This window comes from Lagenorhynchus albirostris, chromosome 10 (genome assembly GCF_949774975.1).
Source record: "Lagenorhynchus albirostris chromosome 10, mLagAlb1.1, whole genome shotgun sequence".
In the NCBI taxonomy this organism is placed as follows: Eukaryota; Metazoa; Chordata; class Mammalia; order Artiodactyla; family Delphinidae; genus Lagenorhynchus; species Lagenorhynchus albirostris.
In genome coordinates this window covers 69,405,271-69,421,358 of record NC_083104.1, presented here as the reverse complement: position 1 = coordinate 69,421,358, position 16,088 = coordinate 69,405,271, and the positions used below count along the sequence as shown (strand labels likewise).

Below are 16,088 nucleotides of genomic sequence, written 5' to 3'. Positions count from 1 at the left end.
CCCTTCGCCATGGTCACCAGAAGGACCTGCGACCTTTCTTGAAGGTGCAGCTGAGGTCTGAGGCCAGAGAGATGTACATCCTTTCCTAACATCCTCTACATCCTAAAGATGCGCCCACCTCATACAATCATTCTTGAATTTTTATACCCCTCTGGCCGAGACCTCACCACTCCCAGTCTAGATTGCTGGGGCTTCTGCCCCTCTAGAGACATCCTTTACAAGCCAGAGAACTCTTTCTCGAAAACACATTTCATTACATTTCCCTCCTCGAGCGTTTGGGGTCAGACAGCCCCTAAGTGAAGCTGTTGGCAAACAGAGAGGTTCTCTTCTCTTCCCATGTCCCATGAAAGGAAACCGAGTCTCAATGACATCTACCTGACTGAACTGGATGAGGATTAAGTGAGAGAACACACTTAAAGCACACGTGGTAGTCCCACGAATAATAACTCATCTAATATTCTTATTTTAAAGGTTTTATTTTATTCTTATTTTAAAGGTTTTCTTATTTTAAAGGTTTTATTCTTATTTTAAAGGTTTTCTACGTGTCAGTCAGTATTTTAAAGGTTTTCTACGTGTCAGTCAATTTGTATGTATTAAGTCGATTCTCACAACAACACTTTGATCTGGTTATCGTAATTACCCCCATTTTGCAGATTGGGAAACTACAGCCCAAATGACGAAATAACCTGAATTTAGTCATTCAACTCAAAGACTGGGAACGGGATGATAAGTTCACTAATATGACTCGAAGCCCCGCCTCCCTCACCCCTGCTGCTACATCTCCCACAGGGCTCCTCAACACGTGCTCCATCAAACCTGGACTTTCCAGTCTAGGAATGAGACTCCGGCCTGCTCCGGGCCCCTGAGGAATTGATATAGGCTTTATTATTACTGGACCCCAGAGAAAATCCTAAGCACGAAGCTCTTTAAGATGAAAATCTTACAAAAACATTAGGTGCCTTGTTTGTTTTCCTTAATTGTTGAGATGCCTAATCAACCCTTCATTACATGTTTAAAACCTTAAATTATAAGTTGTAAGCACAGGAAGCAAAAACAAAATTCTTTCTTTTTTTTTTTTTTAAACCACAATTAAAAAAATATTATTTCTGATCATGAACAATGAATGTTTCCACACCGCCTACGACCTTTGGTTCTGCAGAGCTGCTTGCCTGCCCGTATGCAGCTGGCCTTTCTGGCTGGCCTTGTGACCACGGAGAAGTATCCACAGGGCAGAGCTGTGTGATGCAGTTGTTACGAACCTTAACAATGTCCCTTCAAAATGCTGCTAGCAGGTGGCTCTGCAATTTGAATAACTCAGACTGGAAATGTTATCAGAAGCCCAGGAGGCAATGAATGGGCTACATTCATGCTTCGTCTTTCCACTTAGATAACAAAACCAGAGGTAGAAGGAATCAGAGATCATCTCGCAGACAAGCAAACAGGTATGAAACGAACGATTTCCGCAGATCACACCGTTAGTTAGAGCCAAACCTGATTTGGTTAGAGGTTAGAACCTCTCCTGCAACCCATCCCCAGGACCTCAGGGTGTTTCCTTGGACACACTTCCTAATTGCCAGATGCAAAGCTCTTTCAGGGCAACGTTATGTCTCACCTTTTATTATTGTCCATCACAGCCCCCAGCAGAAAGCTTTACACAAAGCAGGCCTCAGACTGACAGGCTAACTGGTCTACCACCAGGAGACGGCACCTAGCAAACTAGCCGACCATCTACTTAGCAACCTGTGTCTCCTCCCACGCTAAGTCTCCACTGGAGCTAAGTTAAGCTCACAGAGTGGTATGGTAATGAATTCCCCAAGAATTGGTCCCCTGGCCCCATACAACAAGGTCAGAGGGCGTCCATCAGTCCCAGCTCCAGACTGTTTTTGGAGGGTGAACGTGAGTCAGGCTAACTGAGGCCAGTTCTCTTGTATCTATTTACCTCAAGGATGAAGCCACTGGTCCTCTTATAGTACAGCACCAGAGCAGTGCTTGGCCCAGGCTGGAACTGGCCTTCAATTGCCAGGGGTCCAACGTGACCCAGGGCATCTCTACTCTACACTCATGAGAATCCAATAGAGGAATCAACTCCCACATGTGGGCCTGGGAAGGGTGGTTCTTAGTGGATAATATTCAGGAAGGCCTCTCACTGCTGGGCAGTCTAGAAAAGTAGCCAGTGTTTGCACCTTCCCCTGGGAGGATGCCAAAATGGCTACACCTTGATGTCAAACTCTTCATTGCCCCTGCCCTGCTACCCTGTCATGGCCTCATCATTTCAGTCCATCTCTAGACCCAGGCCCAAGATCTTCACCTATATGTTCCACCCTTTTCCTCAAATCAACCCAATCCTTAACATTCTAGCCAAGCCCTTGTCTCGTCTAGAAAGCACCCCGCTTGGCCCTGTATTACTCCAGTAACCCTCAGCACACTCATATTCCGTTTGTAGGTGGCTCTGCCAATGTGAGCATCACCGCATGCCAAGCCATCGCCTCCCTGTGCTCTGGCAGCAGCAGCCCCATCTTCTGCGTCCACTGTGCCTACCCTCACTCCCATCAAAGAGAGCACCCAAGGTGGAGATCTGCAAATAGCGGGCTATCAATCCATAGGGCTAACTGTCCCAGGCTGTAGGAGAATGGATCCACTGACCTCTTCCTTGCTACTCACCTCATTCAGCTTGACCCAGTTGAAGGACTTCAGTGGGTGTGAAGGCTGGGGGACACACTTCTTCCTGAGCGGGACATCACTGCTGGGGAAGGGGTCTGGGGGGAGGGGCAGGCCCATACTGAAGCAAGGTGGGGCACCGGGGGGAGTGGGAGGCCCACCGGGGGGTAGGGGGGGTGGTGGCGGTGGGGGACAGCAGGTGAACGGTAGAGGGGGCGGGGGTGGAGGCAGGTCACTGGTTGTCATCGAGGAAGACAAGGTAAGTGGGCCCCCAGGGGGAGGTGGGGAAGATACAGGTCCTGTCTGTGGGGAGACAGAGACATCAAAGAGACAAAGCATCAACAAGGATGCCTTTCGAGTCCCCCATCACTGTGCCTTCCCTTACTCTTACTCTCCACCTAGACTAGACCCCAAAGCCTGCTCTCACCTCCCACACACAATTAAGCCCCGTTTTCTCCCTCTGCATCCTGAACATCCAACACACAGATACACACACGAGGCAAACACAGACATAGTGGACAGTCATAGTCATCACATGCAACAGCGGGATTGATACAGACAGGCCTGCACAAGGGCACCCAGCTGAGAGGGGGAGGGGAGCCCAAACCCCACCCGCACTCTGCTTTCCACGGTGTGCTTCCTGGGACAGTGTCACCTGGAGGAAGGAACGCTGTTTTTGTCTCACACAGGTGCCAACCTTGCAGCCTCAAGGGTCCCCTCTATCCTGGTCTGAGGTCTCCTCCATGCTGGGGTCCTCACCTCCTCCCCACGCCTGCTCTTCCCCCCACTGGCCTGAAGGTCTCGGCTCAACTATGTAAAAGCAGAGGAGGGGCCACGTACTGAGATTTCACTGAGTTGGGCCACCAGCTCTGCCACTTGTCCCCGAGCCTGGCGCAGCTCCTGGGACTCTCGGGCCAGCTTGTCCTTCATCTTGTTCAGTGTCCGCATCATCTCTTCCCTCTCCAACGTCTTGGTCTCGCATTCCCGCTCCTTCCTCTCCAGCCTGCTCACCAGCTCCGCGTGTTCTGGGATGGAAGAAGGACAGGAGGGGAAATGGGAAGAGAGGATGTGAATGCGTGTGTGTCCTTCTCCAAAGGAGGAAATGGGGTCCTCGGCTGGGCAGGGGAGGGGTGGGGAGAAGGGAGCGGGTTTGGGCAGAGCCCCCTCACCTTTCCGGAACTTCTCCGCTTGGTCTCGCCACTGTTTCACTTCGTTCTCATTGATGAGCCTGGCAGGGAGTGAAGGGTCTCTTGACTGTTTGCTCACAGCTTCCCAGAAGATATGGCATCTTCCAGTTCCCCACATTGGTACCCTGATCTCCAATCTGTCCAGCCACATCAAGGAGGCTAGGATTTTGACTCTCCAGATGTCTCTCCAGGTCCCATCCCTGACAAGTTCTCATTACCTGTCTCTCCATGGTCTGAGAAAGCTGAAAGGACCCTTAGAGTCCAACCCCTTTGGGATAGAGTTGAAGCTCCTAAGACCAGAAAAGGAGATGACCGCTAACTCGTGGTAAAGCCAGGACTAAGTCCCAGGCTTCCCTTAGTTGTACAATGATTTGTACCCCTTTGTAAAAATAGGTTCTCGCATCTGAGAGAGATCAAAATATTGGCCTTACCATGATCCAGACTTCCAATGACCAATGTGTGAGAGCAAGAGAAATCGCCCACCCCAGTAACACAGAGTAAGTGGGTAGAGGGTAAAGAGGGGATGTGTCTAAATCATAGGAAGCCCCTTCATTCTTGTCAAACTCATTACAAGCGGTGAAAAGGAAGCTTTTACCCAGACATCAAGGTATAAGAGAGGTGAAATTCCAAGGTGAGATCTCAATAATCATTTCTTTTGTAAATCTGAAAACACAGAGAAGTTAGATCCATGACTCTTGGCCTCCTCAACCAGGTCAAGGATATAAAGAGGGAGTGAAGTATGATGGGGGAAATAATTTGTGAACAGATTTCTTTGGAGAGAGCCATTGTCATCCTCTCTGGTGGGGGGGGGGGGTCCTCCTTCAGCACCATCTAGTGAAGTGACTTCTTTGCGCCCACCCAGAGGGTCTGACCCATGTTCCCTGACACCGGGAGGGAGGCATGGTGGACTGGGGCTAGGCAGGTCCAGAGGGTAGGCGGAGACCCGTGACACTCCAAGAATTTGTTAGTATGAGAGCTTGCATGAGGGTTTCTCATGAGCCAGACAGCATCGTGGAGGAATCCGGCTGAAGCTATTCTAAGCCTCATCCAGAAAGTCCATCTGGACACTTCAACAGTGTACGTCTACGTGTATTGTATTGCCAGTGAATCAGGACCTGATGGCAGGGATGGTGCCAAGCAGGCCTGGAGGAAAAAAAAGAAAAACATGTGTCTCCAGTGACCAGGGTTTTGTAGCGAGAGGCACCCAGCAAGGAACTTCTGAAGACCCCAGGAATACATGTCATATCTTTATCCATGTGCCAAGCCCAGAGAGCAGGAAGCCTGTTTACTAAGTTACCTGATCAAGTAGGGCCTTTTCCCTTTGTCCTTCCTGCCCCCATGCTGCCTCTGGTGGGGGTCAGAAAATGGTTAGCTAGAGGAAAGGGGGGTGGGGTAGAAGGGGCTAGAAGAGAAACAGAACACAGAGAAAGAAGCCAACCATCACACTCACTCACACACACACACACACTCTCTCTCACACTCTCTTCCCACTGCAGCTTCCAGCCCCAGTCCACGGAGAGAGACTCAAGGCTAAATCCAATCTAGAATATTGATTCACGTCTGAGACTAGCCCTTCTACTTGCAGATTTGAGGCTATGTTGGCAGCTGAAAGTGAGCTTAGGACTCCCATTGTCCAAGAAGCAGCAAAAACTTCATTGCACCTGAGGAGTCGTCATCCTCTGGCAGAGGAACAGCTTCCCCACTAAGTAATGTAAAGAATTAGTAGAAGATAAAAATAAAGCTGCCTTCACTATTTACAACAGCCAAGACATGGAAGCAACCTAAATGTCCATCGACAGAGGAATGGATAAAGAAGATGTGGCACATATACAATGGACTATTACTCTGCCATAGAAAAGAATGAAATGATGGCATTTGCAGCAACATGCATGGACCTAGAGATTATCATACTAAGCGAAGTCAGACAAAGACGAATATATTATGATTTCACTTATGTGTGGAATCTAAAAAAAATGGTACAAATGAACTTACTTACAAAACAGAAACAGACTCGAAGACTTCAAAAACAAACTTATGGTTACCAAAAGGGAAAGGTGGGGGGGCGAGATAAGTTAGGAGTTTGGGATTAATGTACACACTACTATATATAAAATAGATAATCGGCAAGGACCTATTGTATAGCACAGGGAACTCTACTCAATATTCTGTAATAATCTATATGGGAAATATGAATCTGAAAAAGAATGGATATATGTATAACTGAATCACTTTGCTGTACACCTGAAACTAACACACCATTGTAAATCAACTATACTCCAATATAAAATAAAAATTAAATTTAAAAAACTTCAAAAAATAAATAAAGCTGCCTTTTGATTACTTTCCTAGTTGTACTTGTCCAAGATATCAGTTAGGATTTTGACTACACCAACACCCAGCTATTTGTGCAAATGAAAACAGTAGCGTGAATAGTTCAGAAATCATTTTCTCCTTGGCTTTGCGATGCAGCACAATGAATCCTTGAGAGCCAATTCGCCCCTTAAGGGCAACTGACTTAGGCTTATACTGAAAGTAAAAGTTTAAAATGAAAAATCAGTGTCCTAACATGAGGCCTGATTATTAGCTGACACGACTTTAAACTCATTTCTCGGTGTTTCTCTACACCCAGGGTCAGTCAAAGATGACAAGCCAGAGACCTTAGGCTCTGACCTCGTTTTCCAACAGCCTCATGATTAAATTGTCATGCTCTATTTTCAGTGGTTGGCAGACCTTCTCTAAAGAGCCAGAGTAACTATTTTCAGTTTTATATACTCTGTACAGTCTCTGTCATATATTCTTGTGTTTGTTTTTAACAACTCTTTTAAAATGTAAAACTATTCTTGGCTCGGGGACCATACGAAACAAGCTGGAGGGCGGGGGTTAGCCTGTAGCCATAGTTTGCTGACTTCTCCTCCGTGTTGATACGTGTAATTCCCCCTCAATCCACTGAATGCAGTGGATCACGGCGAGTTGCGTACACCCCCTTTAAACCTGTGCTATCCAATACGGTGGTCGCCAGCCATGTCACGTGAGTACTTGAATTTAATGAAAATTAAATGAAATGTAACACTCAGTTCCTCAGTCACACTAGCCACACGTCAAGGGCTCAGCAGCCGCATTTGGACAGTGTGTGTGTGGAACATTTCCATTATCTCGGGGAGTTCTGTTGATTTTGCTCAAGGCCTATTGGAGGTGTCTGGGCTGGAGAGAGGGAGCTGAGGTTTCGCTGGTGAGACCCCAAGTAGGAGAGGGATGGGGAAGGAAGAGGAAGACAGGTGAGGGATGGCCACTGCTCACATGTTGACGATGTTCTTGACGTTGAAGTTCTCCAAGGGAGCCAGGTCAGGATCCATGCCCCTCTCGTCCTGGAGGACGATCTGCTGGAGGATGCGGTCCAGGAGCTGCCACTGCTGGAAGTTCCGCTTGTCTGAGGGATGACAGGCATCGTATCTTTACTGAGCCCCGGAACCCCCTGGGGCCCTGCCCTAGCGTCACTCCCTGGGGCCAGGCTGGGGAGGTGAGTCCCTCCCCTCCCTTGACAAGCTCCCCGTCTGACTGGGGAGGCAATGCAACTACTGATACTGAAGACTCATAAATCCTATCATTTCTTGCTCATCTGCAACTGACCTTTTATGAATGTGTCAATCGTCTAGATATATTTCTCTATTCCCTGAAATGCTTTCTGGCCGTCTTCTTCCCTGTTGGTACCCTGAGTATCCTATGCCTGGGGAATGCAAATTGCTTTTTTACAATTATCTTCAAAAAGCACATTTAAGAAAGTAAATCTGCTCCAGACATTACATGCTGAATAATGAAGTCTCCAGGGAAAATTTTTTTGAAAGAAAAGGTTAGGATTATCAATGCTATTGTCCTACAGAGGACGATGAATGGAGACTCATTACAGGCGCACACTGAGAGGGGGTAAGAATGGGCTGAAGAAGTGGCTGTGGAATCCTGGCAGACTTCGTGGTGAAGGTGACCCTGAACTGTGAAGGCAAAGGCATCGTGTGTTGCACCTGCACAGGGCCCCACGGGCATCCCCTTCTAATCGTAGTCTGGCTGGACGTGGACCTTCTTTTCACGTGATGGCCACAAGCTCCTCTTCCTTGGTTCTTGATCCAAGTACTTTGTTTCTACTGACCACCAAGGGGAGGTCAAGCAGCATGATCCTGGCCTCAAAGGCAAGCCCTAATGCCCACAAAGTGGAAGGTCACATCGGCACAGCCCCATTTTGAGGCAGAACAGAGGGACCCGTTCACAATGCCCTTGGAGCACTAAACACAGGAAGTCATGTGAGCAGAAGTCAGATTTCCCACGTCTTCCACGAAGACTTTCTAGACTGAGTTTTGGAGAGCTGGCAGCTTCCTGGTCCAGGTCACTGTGTCTGTCCTCCTTTCCATCACTCCACTGACACATGCATTGCAAAGTGGCCATCGTTTTCCATTTACCTTTCAACCAGGAACACAGGGTAAAGCCTGTGTTCACAGAAGTAGAATGTGTTTCATCTAAAGCCCTGACCCCAAAGAAACAAAATTCCTTCATATGTACAGACTCACTGAGCCTCAGGTTCACTCACTGTGAATTGGAGATAATAACACACACTCCTTAAGCCATTCTGAGGTATAGAGACACTATCTTAATAGACCTCCCATCACACCCAGCCCAGAGATGGCGACAATAAATTGTAGTTGTCACCACCACCTCGATTACCAACACCAACATCATCACCACTAAAGCGAGTCTGTCTAGGCTGACCATTCTGTTGGGCCATGCCAGTTTCCAAATATTCTATTTTATGAAGAGCTTAAGTACCAAATGGTGCAGTTATAGCTCATTTCAAATTGCATGCTGGCGTGGCTATTAGTAATTATGTATAATTTATTCAGTCACCGGGCACACCTGGATCGTAAGAGCTTAGCATCTGCTTCTATAGATACTGACATTTGGTATTTGTAAAGTGAGTCAGGAACAAGGGTGGTAGGATGGGAGCCAGCAAGGGCTAGATAGAGGAGTTGATAAAATCTTAAAAAAAAAAAAAAAAGGCAAGGCACACTCTTCCCACAGCTGTGCTGCTCCCCGCAAGCACAAAACTCCTTTTTGGAACGCCCTGAGGAGAACGATCACGACCCCGCCACGAGCTGGCAGTCAGAGCTGTTGGATCCTTCAGGGATCAAGCTCCCACTTGTTGGACCAGGATGATGGCATTGCTCAGGGCTGAGTCCCCCGCTCCTCTGCTGGGGGACAGTGCAAGTCCTGACCCCCAGGAGGAAGGGAAGAGCACGGGCCTGAGTCCTATGGCCTGGCCTCCTGGGAACTGGGGTGCAGGGGGAGACATGGGGAGACTTCCCAACCCTGGGAGCTTCTGACACCTTGTCTCCAGCTGCCCCGGGCCAGGGGCTCAGGCCGGCTGAGGGAGCTACTCACAGGGCATCTGCAGGCAGTGGTGCAGGACAGACAGCAGGCAGGGGTAGGCCTCTGTGTGCTTCAGTTTCTTGTGGATCAGCTCAAACATCTGGGAAGCACTCTTGGTGTCGATGTGGACCTGAGGGTGCGGAGGGCATAGTGAATGGGGAGAGGGGAGGGGAAGGCAGCAGAGGGAGAGAATGGGGAGGGAGAAGACCCTGCTTTCATCCACTGAGCCCCGTCCGGCAGCAGCATTCCTTTCCTGCCTCTGGTCCAGGCTTAAAAAAGAGACGGGCATGGGCTTCCCTGGTGGCGCAGTGGTTGAGAGTCCGCCTGCCGATGAAGGGGACACGGGTTCGTGCCCCTGTCCGGGAGGATCCCACATGCCGGGGAGCGGCTGGGCCCGTGAGCCATGGCCGCTGAGCCTGCGCATCCGAAGCCTGTGCTCCGCAACGGGAGAGGCCACAACAGTGAGACGCCCGTGTACCGCAAAAAAAAAAAAAAAAAAAAAAGAGAGACGTGCAGAGAAAAGGAGGAGAGAGCTGTGCTAATTCTATAAACCAGGGTTTCCCAACCTCGGCACCACCAGCATCTTGGACTGGATGGTTCTTTGTTGTGGGAGGCTGTCCCGTTCATTGTGGGCTGTTCGGCAGCATCCTGGCCCTATATCTACCAGACGTCAGGGGCATCTTCCTCACACCTGTTGCGACAGCTAAGAATGTCTCTAAACATTGCAGGTGTCCCCAAGGGAAGTAAAATCTCCCCTGGTTGAGAACTGATTCAGACTAAGGGAAGGAAGCAGGGGCCTGGATGAGTCAAGGAGCACACGGCATAGGTTCACGGGTGCAAATTCCAGACCGACTCTGCTGTTGTGTGACAACAGCAAGCTGCTTGTCCTTTGCTAACATCAGTTTCCTTCTCTTTAAATTCAGGGCTTTTTTTTTTTTAGAATATAAAGGGATGGTGCTCGGCTACTGAAGTACCACCCCAAAGGAGGTCTCCATGTGGGTAGGGATTTTATAACACAATATTTAAGCAGCAGACGTGTGGATTTTCAGGGTTACCAAGGCTAAGATGGAAATGATGTTGTTTGCTAAGCATGATCAGGTTAGTGATGGGGAAAGGTATCTCAGGAAGTTACTGGAAGACACAGAGAAAGTCATCCCAGGGGAGGCATTTGAGAGGAACCATGTGTAAGAATTGTCTGTCTTTCCTTTGGGGCTTGCAGTGGGAGATGCTCTCCCCAGTTAGGGTCTGCTGGTGAGGCCTGGCAGAGCCACCATACTGCCAGGGCTCCAGAAGCGGGACCTGGCCGTGGAGGCACCCACCAGGGAACCCAGCCAACACCGGACCTACCACAGCACGGCATCTGGGACCCACTGCAGTCGCCCCATCCTTGCAGGCTCCTCACCATGTCAAACCTCCTGGCTAGCTCCAGGTCATCCTCGTTCCGGACCATCTCGAAGAAGTCCAAATGCCTAGACAGGACAGGGGGATACAGGGAGTAGACATCACCGCCAGGCCAGCCCCGGGTGAGGGTTACAGCCCTTCCAAGCCCCCCACTGACTCAATCTGAAGGCTTCATTCAGGTGAGGCCAAGGCAAAGCCAGAAAGAAGCCAGCTGCCTGTATGTCAACACTCTCCTCCTTTACAGAATCCCATGCCCATCCCTCGGGGAGGCCAACCGAGGGTCCTATCACCTTCCATCGGGCTTTCACAAGTTCGGAACTACTGACATTTGGGGCTGGGTCATCCCTGGCTTTGGGAGGTGGGTGTGTGAGTTCCAAGATGTGTACCAGCATCCCTGACCACTACCCACCAGACGCCAGCAGAATGCCCCACTTTGTGACAACCACAAAATGTCTCCAGGAGCTGCCAGATGTCCCCTGGCACCTGCAGTCAAGGACCACTGCCCTACCTCTACCTTCCCCAGTGTTGGTTTTTTTCTTTTTTATTGGAGTATAATTGCTTTACAATGTTGTGTTAGTTTCTGCTGTACAACAAAGTGAATCAGCTATATATATATATATATATATATATATATATATATATATATATATATATATATACCCCCTCCCACTTGGACCTCCCTCCCTCCTGGACCTCCCTCCCTCCCCGCCCCCCATCCCACCCATCTAGGTCACCGCAGAGCACTGAGCTGAGCTCCCTGTGCGATACAGCAGGTTCCCACTAGCTCTCTATTTTACACATGATAGTGCATATATGTCAATCCCAATCTCCCAACTTGTCTCACCCTCCCCTTCCTCCCCTGTGCCCACATGTCCATTCTCTACGTCTGGCATCTCTATTCCTGCCCTGCAGACAGTACTGTCCCATGTCCCCACCCAAAGCCAATCTCTCCTCTTCTACCCCATCCACTCCTCCACGCCAACACAAAAGGACCCATTCTCTCTCCCTTAAGACCTAACGTGATAACATAGCCTGTGCGAGTGGGGTGGAAGCAGAGAGGCTCACTAGTGATGCACAGGAGCTTTTGCACCTTGACGGGGAGCATTTCTTGGTTGAGCGGCCGGGCGCTGCGGGACGTTTAACATTCCTGGCTCCCTACAACCAATGCCAGTAGTGCCCCCCACCGGCCAGTTTGAAAACCAAAGAACACCCCTACATGGTTCCAAATTCCCTGCAGCGGGCAGTACTGCCACAGTGGAGGACTACTGGGTCCACCTGCCTATAACATCAGAGATCAGACAGGAGGTCAGCAAAGAGGACAGGCAGGGGCATAGGTGATGTGAGACAAGAAGGTGGGGGAGCTGTCCACCTCTCGCCCCCCCAGAGCTGCTTCTGAATCGATGCTGGGTGCGGGAGGCGGTCTCCAGGGAAACAGAAACCTCTACAGGAGTCCTGACCATCCCCCACTGAGGCGTTGTCACTGTAGGTTTGCATGGGGACGGGTGACTTGGGCCTTACTTGTCCAGGATGGCATTCTCGTGCTGCCGGAGTTTGTCGATCACAGGCTGTATCCCCAGCATCAGGAACTCGTACCGTAGATGTAGACGGAACTCCAGATTATCCTGGGGGTCACCAAGGGAGGACCAGACTCACCGGCTGGTCTCAATTTCCACAGAGTCCCCAGGGGCCCCCTCACTGCCACTCCAGTCCCACCACATCCCCTGCAGCAAACTCATCAGAACTGCTTCGAGTCCCAGAGTTGCAAGAAAGGGTGGGAGGAGACATCCTCTGACCTTGTTATTTACTCCCTTTAGCTCTCCTGCCTCACTTCCTTTAAGTCCTTCACCAGTTTTCTCTAAGTTTTTGGCCTCAAAGATTAGTGTTGAAGAGTGATACGGAGCACACTCTTTGGAACCAGACATTTCTTGGTTCCAATCCCTGCTCTGTCACTTACTGGTTTTGTGACTTTTGCAGAAGTCTTAGTTTCCTCATCAGTTAAATGGGCATATTACTCACCTACAGGAATGATATTCATAAGAACCGCTTGGTGAGGTATGGTTAGCAACTAACCAGAACAGATGTCAGCATAAATAGCTAGGACTGACTCAGGTGACATCAGCATCTTAGGGACAGGTAATTCCCCCAATCCACCCCACCTAACTCAGGTCATCGGGACGGGACGCAAAAAAAAGTATGCCGGCAGAAAAGAAGGAAAAGCAGAGATCATTAAATGGCCCCTTTTGACCTTCAACAAGCTGACCTTGACTGGGGCACCTGATTGCCTTAGCATTTGGGGGGTTCACCTGCTCTTCAAGTTCTTCTTCGACTGTTGCTATTTTAAGGTCTGGGAATCCCATTCTGACCCCAAAAGAAGGAAAATCAGAAGTCACACCTCCTAACAGAAGGTGCTAGAAGAGCATGATCAGCTCCCCAGAAATCAGTCCAGAAGCAGGTCTTTAGAAAGCTCTAGAAAGAAGGGCCAACACTTGCCCTCCTCCCATCAATGATCCCCCACCATCCTAAACAGTCATCAGCCAGACAAGCTTGGGGTTTGTCCATGACACACATAATGCATGAGGTGACCCAGGCAGGAAGCTCCCCAGGAACCGTTCGTGACAGGGAGGTTTATGACAAGCTGTTCTTTCTTGGCCCCAAGTGAAGGAGGCAAGAGGTGATACAGATAATCTGAGGACAGGGATGGTAGTGTCAGCCACACTGACCCTCTGCCACGTCCCCAGGCAGCACTCACGCCCTCCTCCCCAGGTCCGGAAAGTCAGGGCCCAGCAAGGGCACAGAGAAGATGCCTCACCTCTCCAGCGCCCGCATTGAGGACAGCGTTGATAAAGGACATGATGGCTGTTTTCAGATTCACTTCATCTCGGTACCGGCCTAGACTTCGGTCCAGCTCATTCAGCAGTGTCTGGATGGAAAGGCAGGATGGAAAAAGAGAGGAGGGCTCAGGATCCTGTGAGTCCAGCCTCTGTGCCTTTGCTCCTGCCATTCCGATCGCCCAGAATGCCCCATGTGTTCTCTCTACCCAATCTATCCAATCTCATCTTGGATCTTCCCTAACGCTCACCTTTTCCAGGAAGCCTCCTTTGCCTCTCTACATCTCAGCCCCAGTCCTACCTTAGTCTCCTGTCCACTCAGCCTTGGGGACTTGCTTTATTTTGCTGGGTGATGCCGAAAAGATGCTTTAGCACTTTACAGCTGTTTACAGCTCCTCAGCCCTCCATATCTGTGGGTCCCACAGGTGCAGATTCAACCAATGCCAGGTTGAAAATATATATGTTTTTTAAATTTCAGAAAGTTCCAAAAAGCAAACTTTGAATTTGCTGAACACCAGTAACTGTTTACATAGCATTTATACAGTACTTAGTTATTTACAGAGCATTTACATTATATTAGGTCCTATAAGTAATCCAGAGATGATTTAAAGTATACAGAAGGATGTGCATAGGTTATATGCAAATACTACACTATTTTACATAAGACATTTTAAGTATCCACAGGTTTTGGTATCCACGAGGGTCCTGGGACCAATCCCCCGAGGATACCAAGAGTAACTGTATTCCCTGCCCAGCTCCTTGATAGCATGGACATTACCTTTTACCTCCTTTGCATCTTCTGCAAAGGGTCAGGGGTCACTTTCTGAACAGAGTAGGTGCTTTAAAATGTTTGATGACAGAACAAACATATAGTCTCTAGTGGTGGATAAACCATAATGTTTGTGATAACAGTTCACATCTATTAAGACTTAGTACCAAGACACTATACTTATTGTCTATCTCTTTACCTGGAGCAGGTCAGGGAGAAGAAAAGAGCATAGCACGGCCTGAGTTCCCAGGACTTGTCCCAGTGCCCCTACAGTAGGCACCGGCCCAGGCATCGGGCCTAAAATCTCCATTCCAGCAACGGCATTCGATTCGGTATTTCTAGACTGAGCCGCTTTATGAGCCAGGTGCTGGGTTCAGAGACACGGAGCCACAGAAATGAAGCAGACCCATATTCCAGTCTCAAGGAACCCACGGTCTAGCGAGGAGTCCATTTTCCCAGCCAAACCGCCCCTCTCTTAAGGCTCCTCAGCTCTTTTGATATAAGCCCCCCACCAGCCCCGCACCTGGAAGCGCGTCCGCTCGGCTGCGTACACCTGGTAGTGTAGCATGGCCTGCAGCACCTTCTTGTGGCCGCCGGGCACCAGGCACACGGCGCCCAGGATCTCCAGCACGGCCACCTTGGTCTTGCTGTTCTCCGTGCGCAGGCTCTGTGCGATGGTGCTGATGGCCTCGGGCTGTGCTAGCACGTGCGCCCGCCCCTGGGAGTTGTTCATCAGAGCTTTGATGCAGCCGATGAGGGAGGTGTGGATGCGGCTTTCACAGGTGGCGTGGTCCATGCTCCGGAGGAAGTTCAGCAGACAGGTCAAGCCCTCCAGCTCGATGAAGCGGGTCACAAACCTGCCCAGACCAGAGCCATCAGCAAAACAGGTATCCTGCAGTTGCATATTATTCTGTACGCATTTTGCAAACAGCTACCCCCTTACCTGGGTACCGCTGTGTCCCACCGACAGTAGCCACCTGGTTCACTTGTAAAGTTTATCTAAAGCGCTAAAATCCTACCACCTCACAAGACTCAGATCTTATTTGCATTTTAAATACCATGCATTTGCACGTCGTTGACGGTGGGTTACACAGCTATGAAGGTGTATATGTGAAAGAGATGATCATGATAATTATTAGGATAATTATCATGGCTGTTAAACCTGAAGACTCATCACCAACGACGATGGGAATTAAGAGAATTACAGTCAGAAAACAAGGAGGACTTGCAGACAGGGGAGCCATCAGAGTCACTGCAACAAGGGATCAAGGCTGGGGAAGGCACTCTTCAAGGGATCCCTAAGAAAACATCTGAGTTATCTTGAAGGTTAGCAAAAAAACATTAAAAACCCTTTAGTTCAGTGGTTCTTAACCTGGAATCTGTGTTCCCCTAAGGGGTCTATGGCTAACATTCAGGGGTCCATGAACTTGGATGGGAAAAGAAAATTACACTTTTATTTTTGGTAAAACCTCTACCTGAAATTTAGCATTTCCTTCAGTGATGAATGTAGGCAATAAACTATAGTGGCATTAGCAGAATCTGTGACTTTGTCACACAAAGAAATCACAGCTATTTTCATCTCTAATTACAGTTGTTACAGGTATCTCAAAATATCATTTCCACTCATCAGGGCTTCAAAATTATGGTGGTTGCTAGTTCTTATTATTTAAGGCATAAAGAAGTACATTTATTGCTATCTCACAAATGTTTAAAATTTGGTAACTGTATTTCAATTTAATTGGTTCATTTTTAACTTTATCTATTTCTATCTATTTTACTATTTAACAACATCACTCGGATAAGCACTCAAAAGGTTTCATGTGGGTGGCAAAG

At 49.0% G+C, this 16,088-nt stretch overlaps 1 protein-coding gene across 9 annotated transcripts in view; it reads right to left on the bottom strand.

The window, feature by feature from the left end:
* The window catches only part of DAAM2 (dishevelled associated activator of morphogenesis 2), a 113,731-nt gene that overhangs the window by 19,922 nt on the left and 77,721 nt on the right, over positions 1-16,088 (bottom strand). For all 9 annotated transcript variants that reach the window (XR_009542947.1, XM_060162795.1, XM_060162794.1 and 6 more), the window contains 9 exons: positions 14,779-15,112; positions 13,468-13,578; positions 12,177-12,280; positions 10,660-10,726; positions 9,270-9,387; positions 7,143-7,272; positions 3,828-3,886; positions 3,499-3,683; positions 2,662-2,961 (listed from right to left, as the gene is read on the bottom strand). Coding sequence is in view for 8 of the 9 variants with exons in the window: in XM_060162795.1 (XP_060018778.1) it covers positions 2,662-2,961; positions 3,499-3,683; positions 3,828-3,886; positions 7,143-7,272; positions 9,270-9,387; positions 10,660-10,726; positions 12,177-12,280; positions 13,468-13,578; positions 14,779-15,112 (1,408 nt within the window). In the remaining variant the exon portion in view is untranslated. The remainder of the gene's footprint in view (positions 1-2,661; positions 2,962-3,498; positions 3,684-3,827; positions 3,887-7,142; positions 7,273-9,269; positions 9,388-10,659; positions 10,727-12,176; positions 12,281-13,467; positions 13,579-14,778; positions 15,113-16,088) is intronic.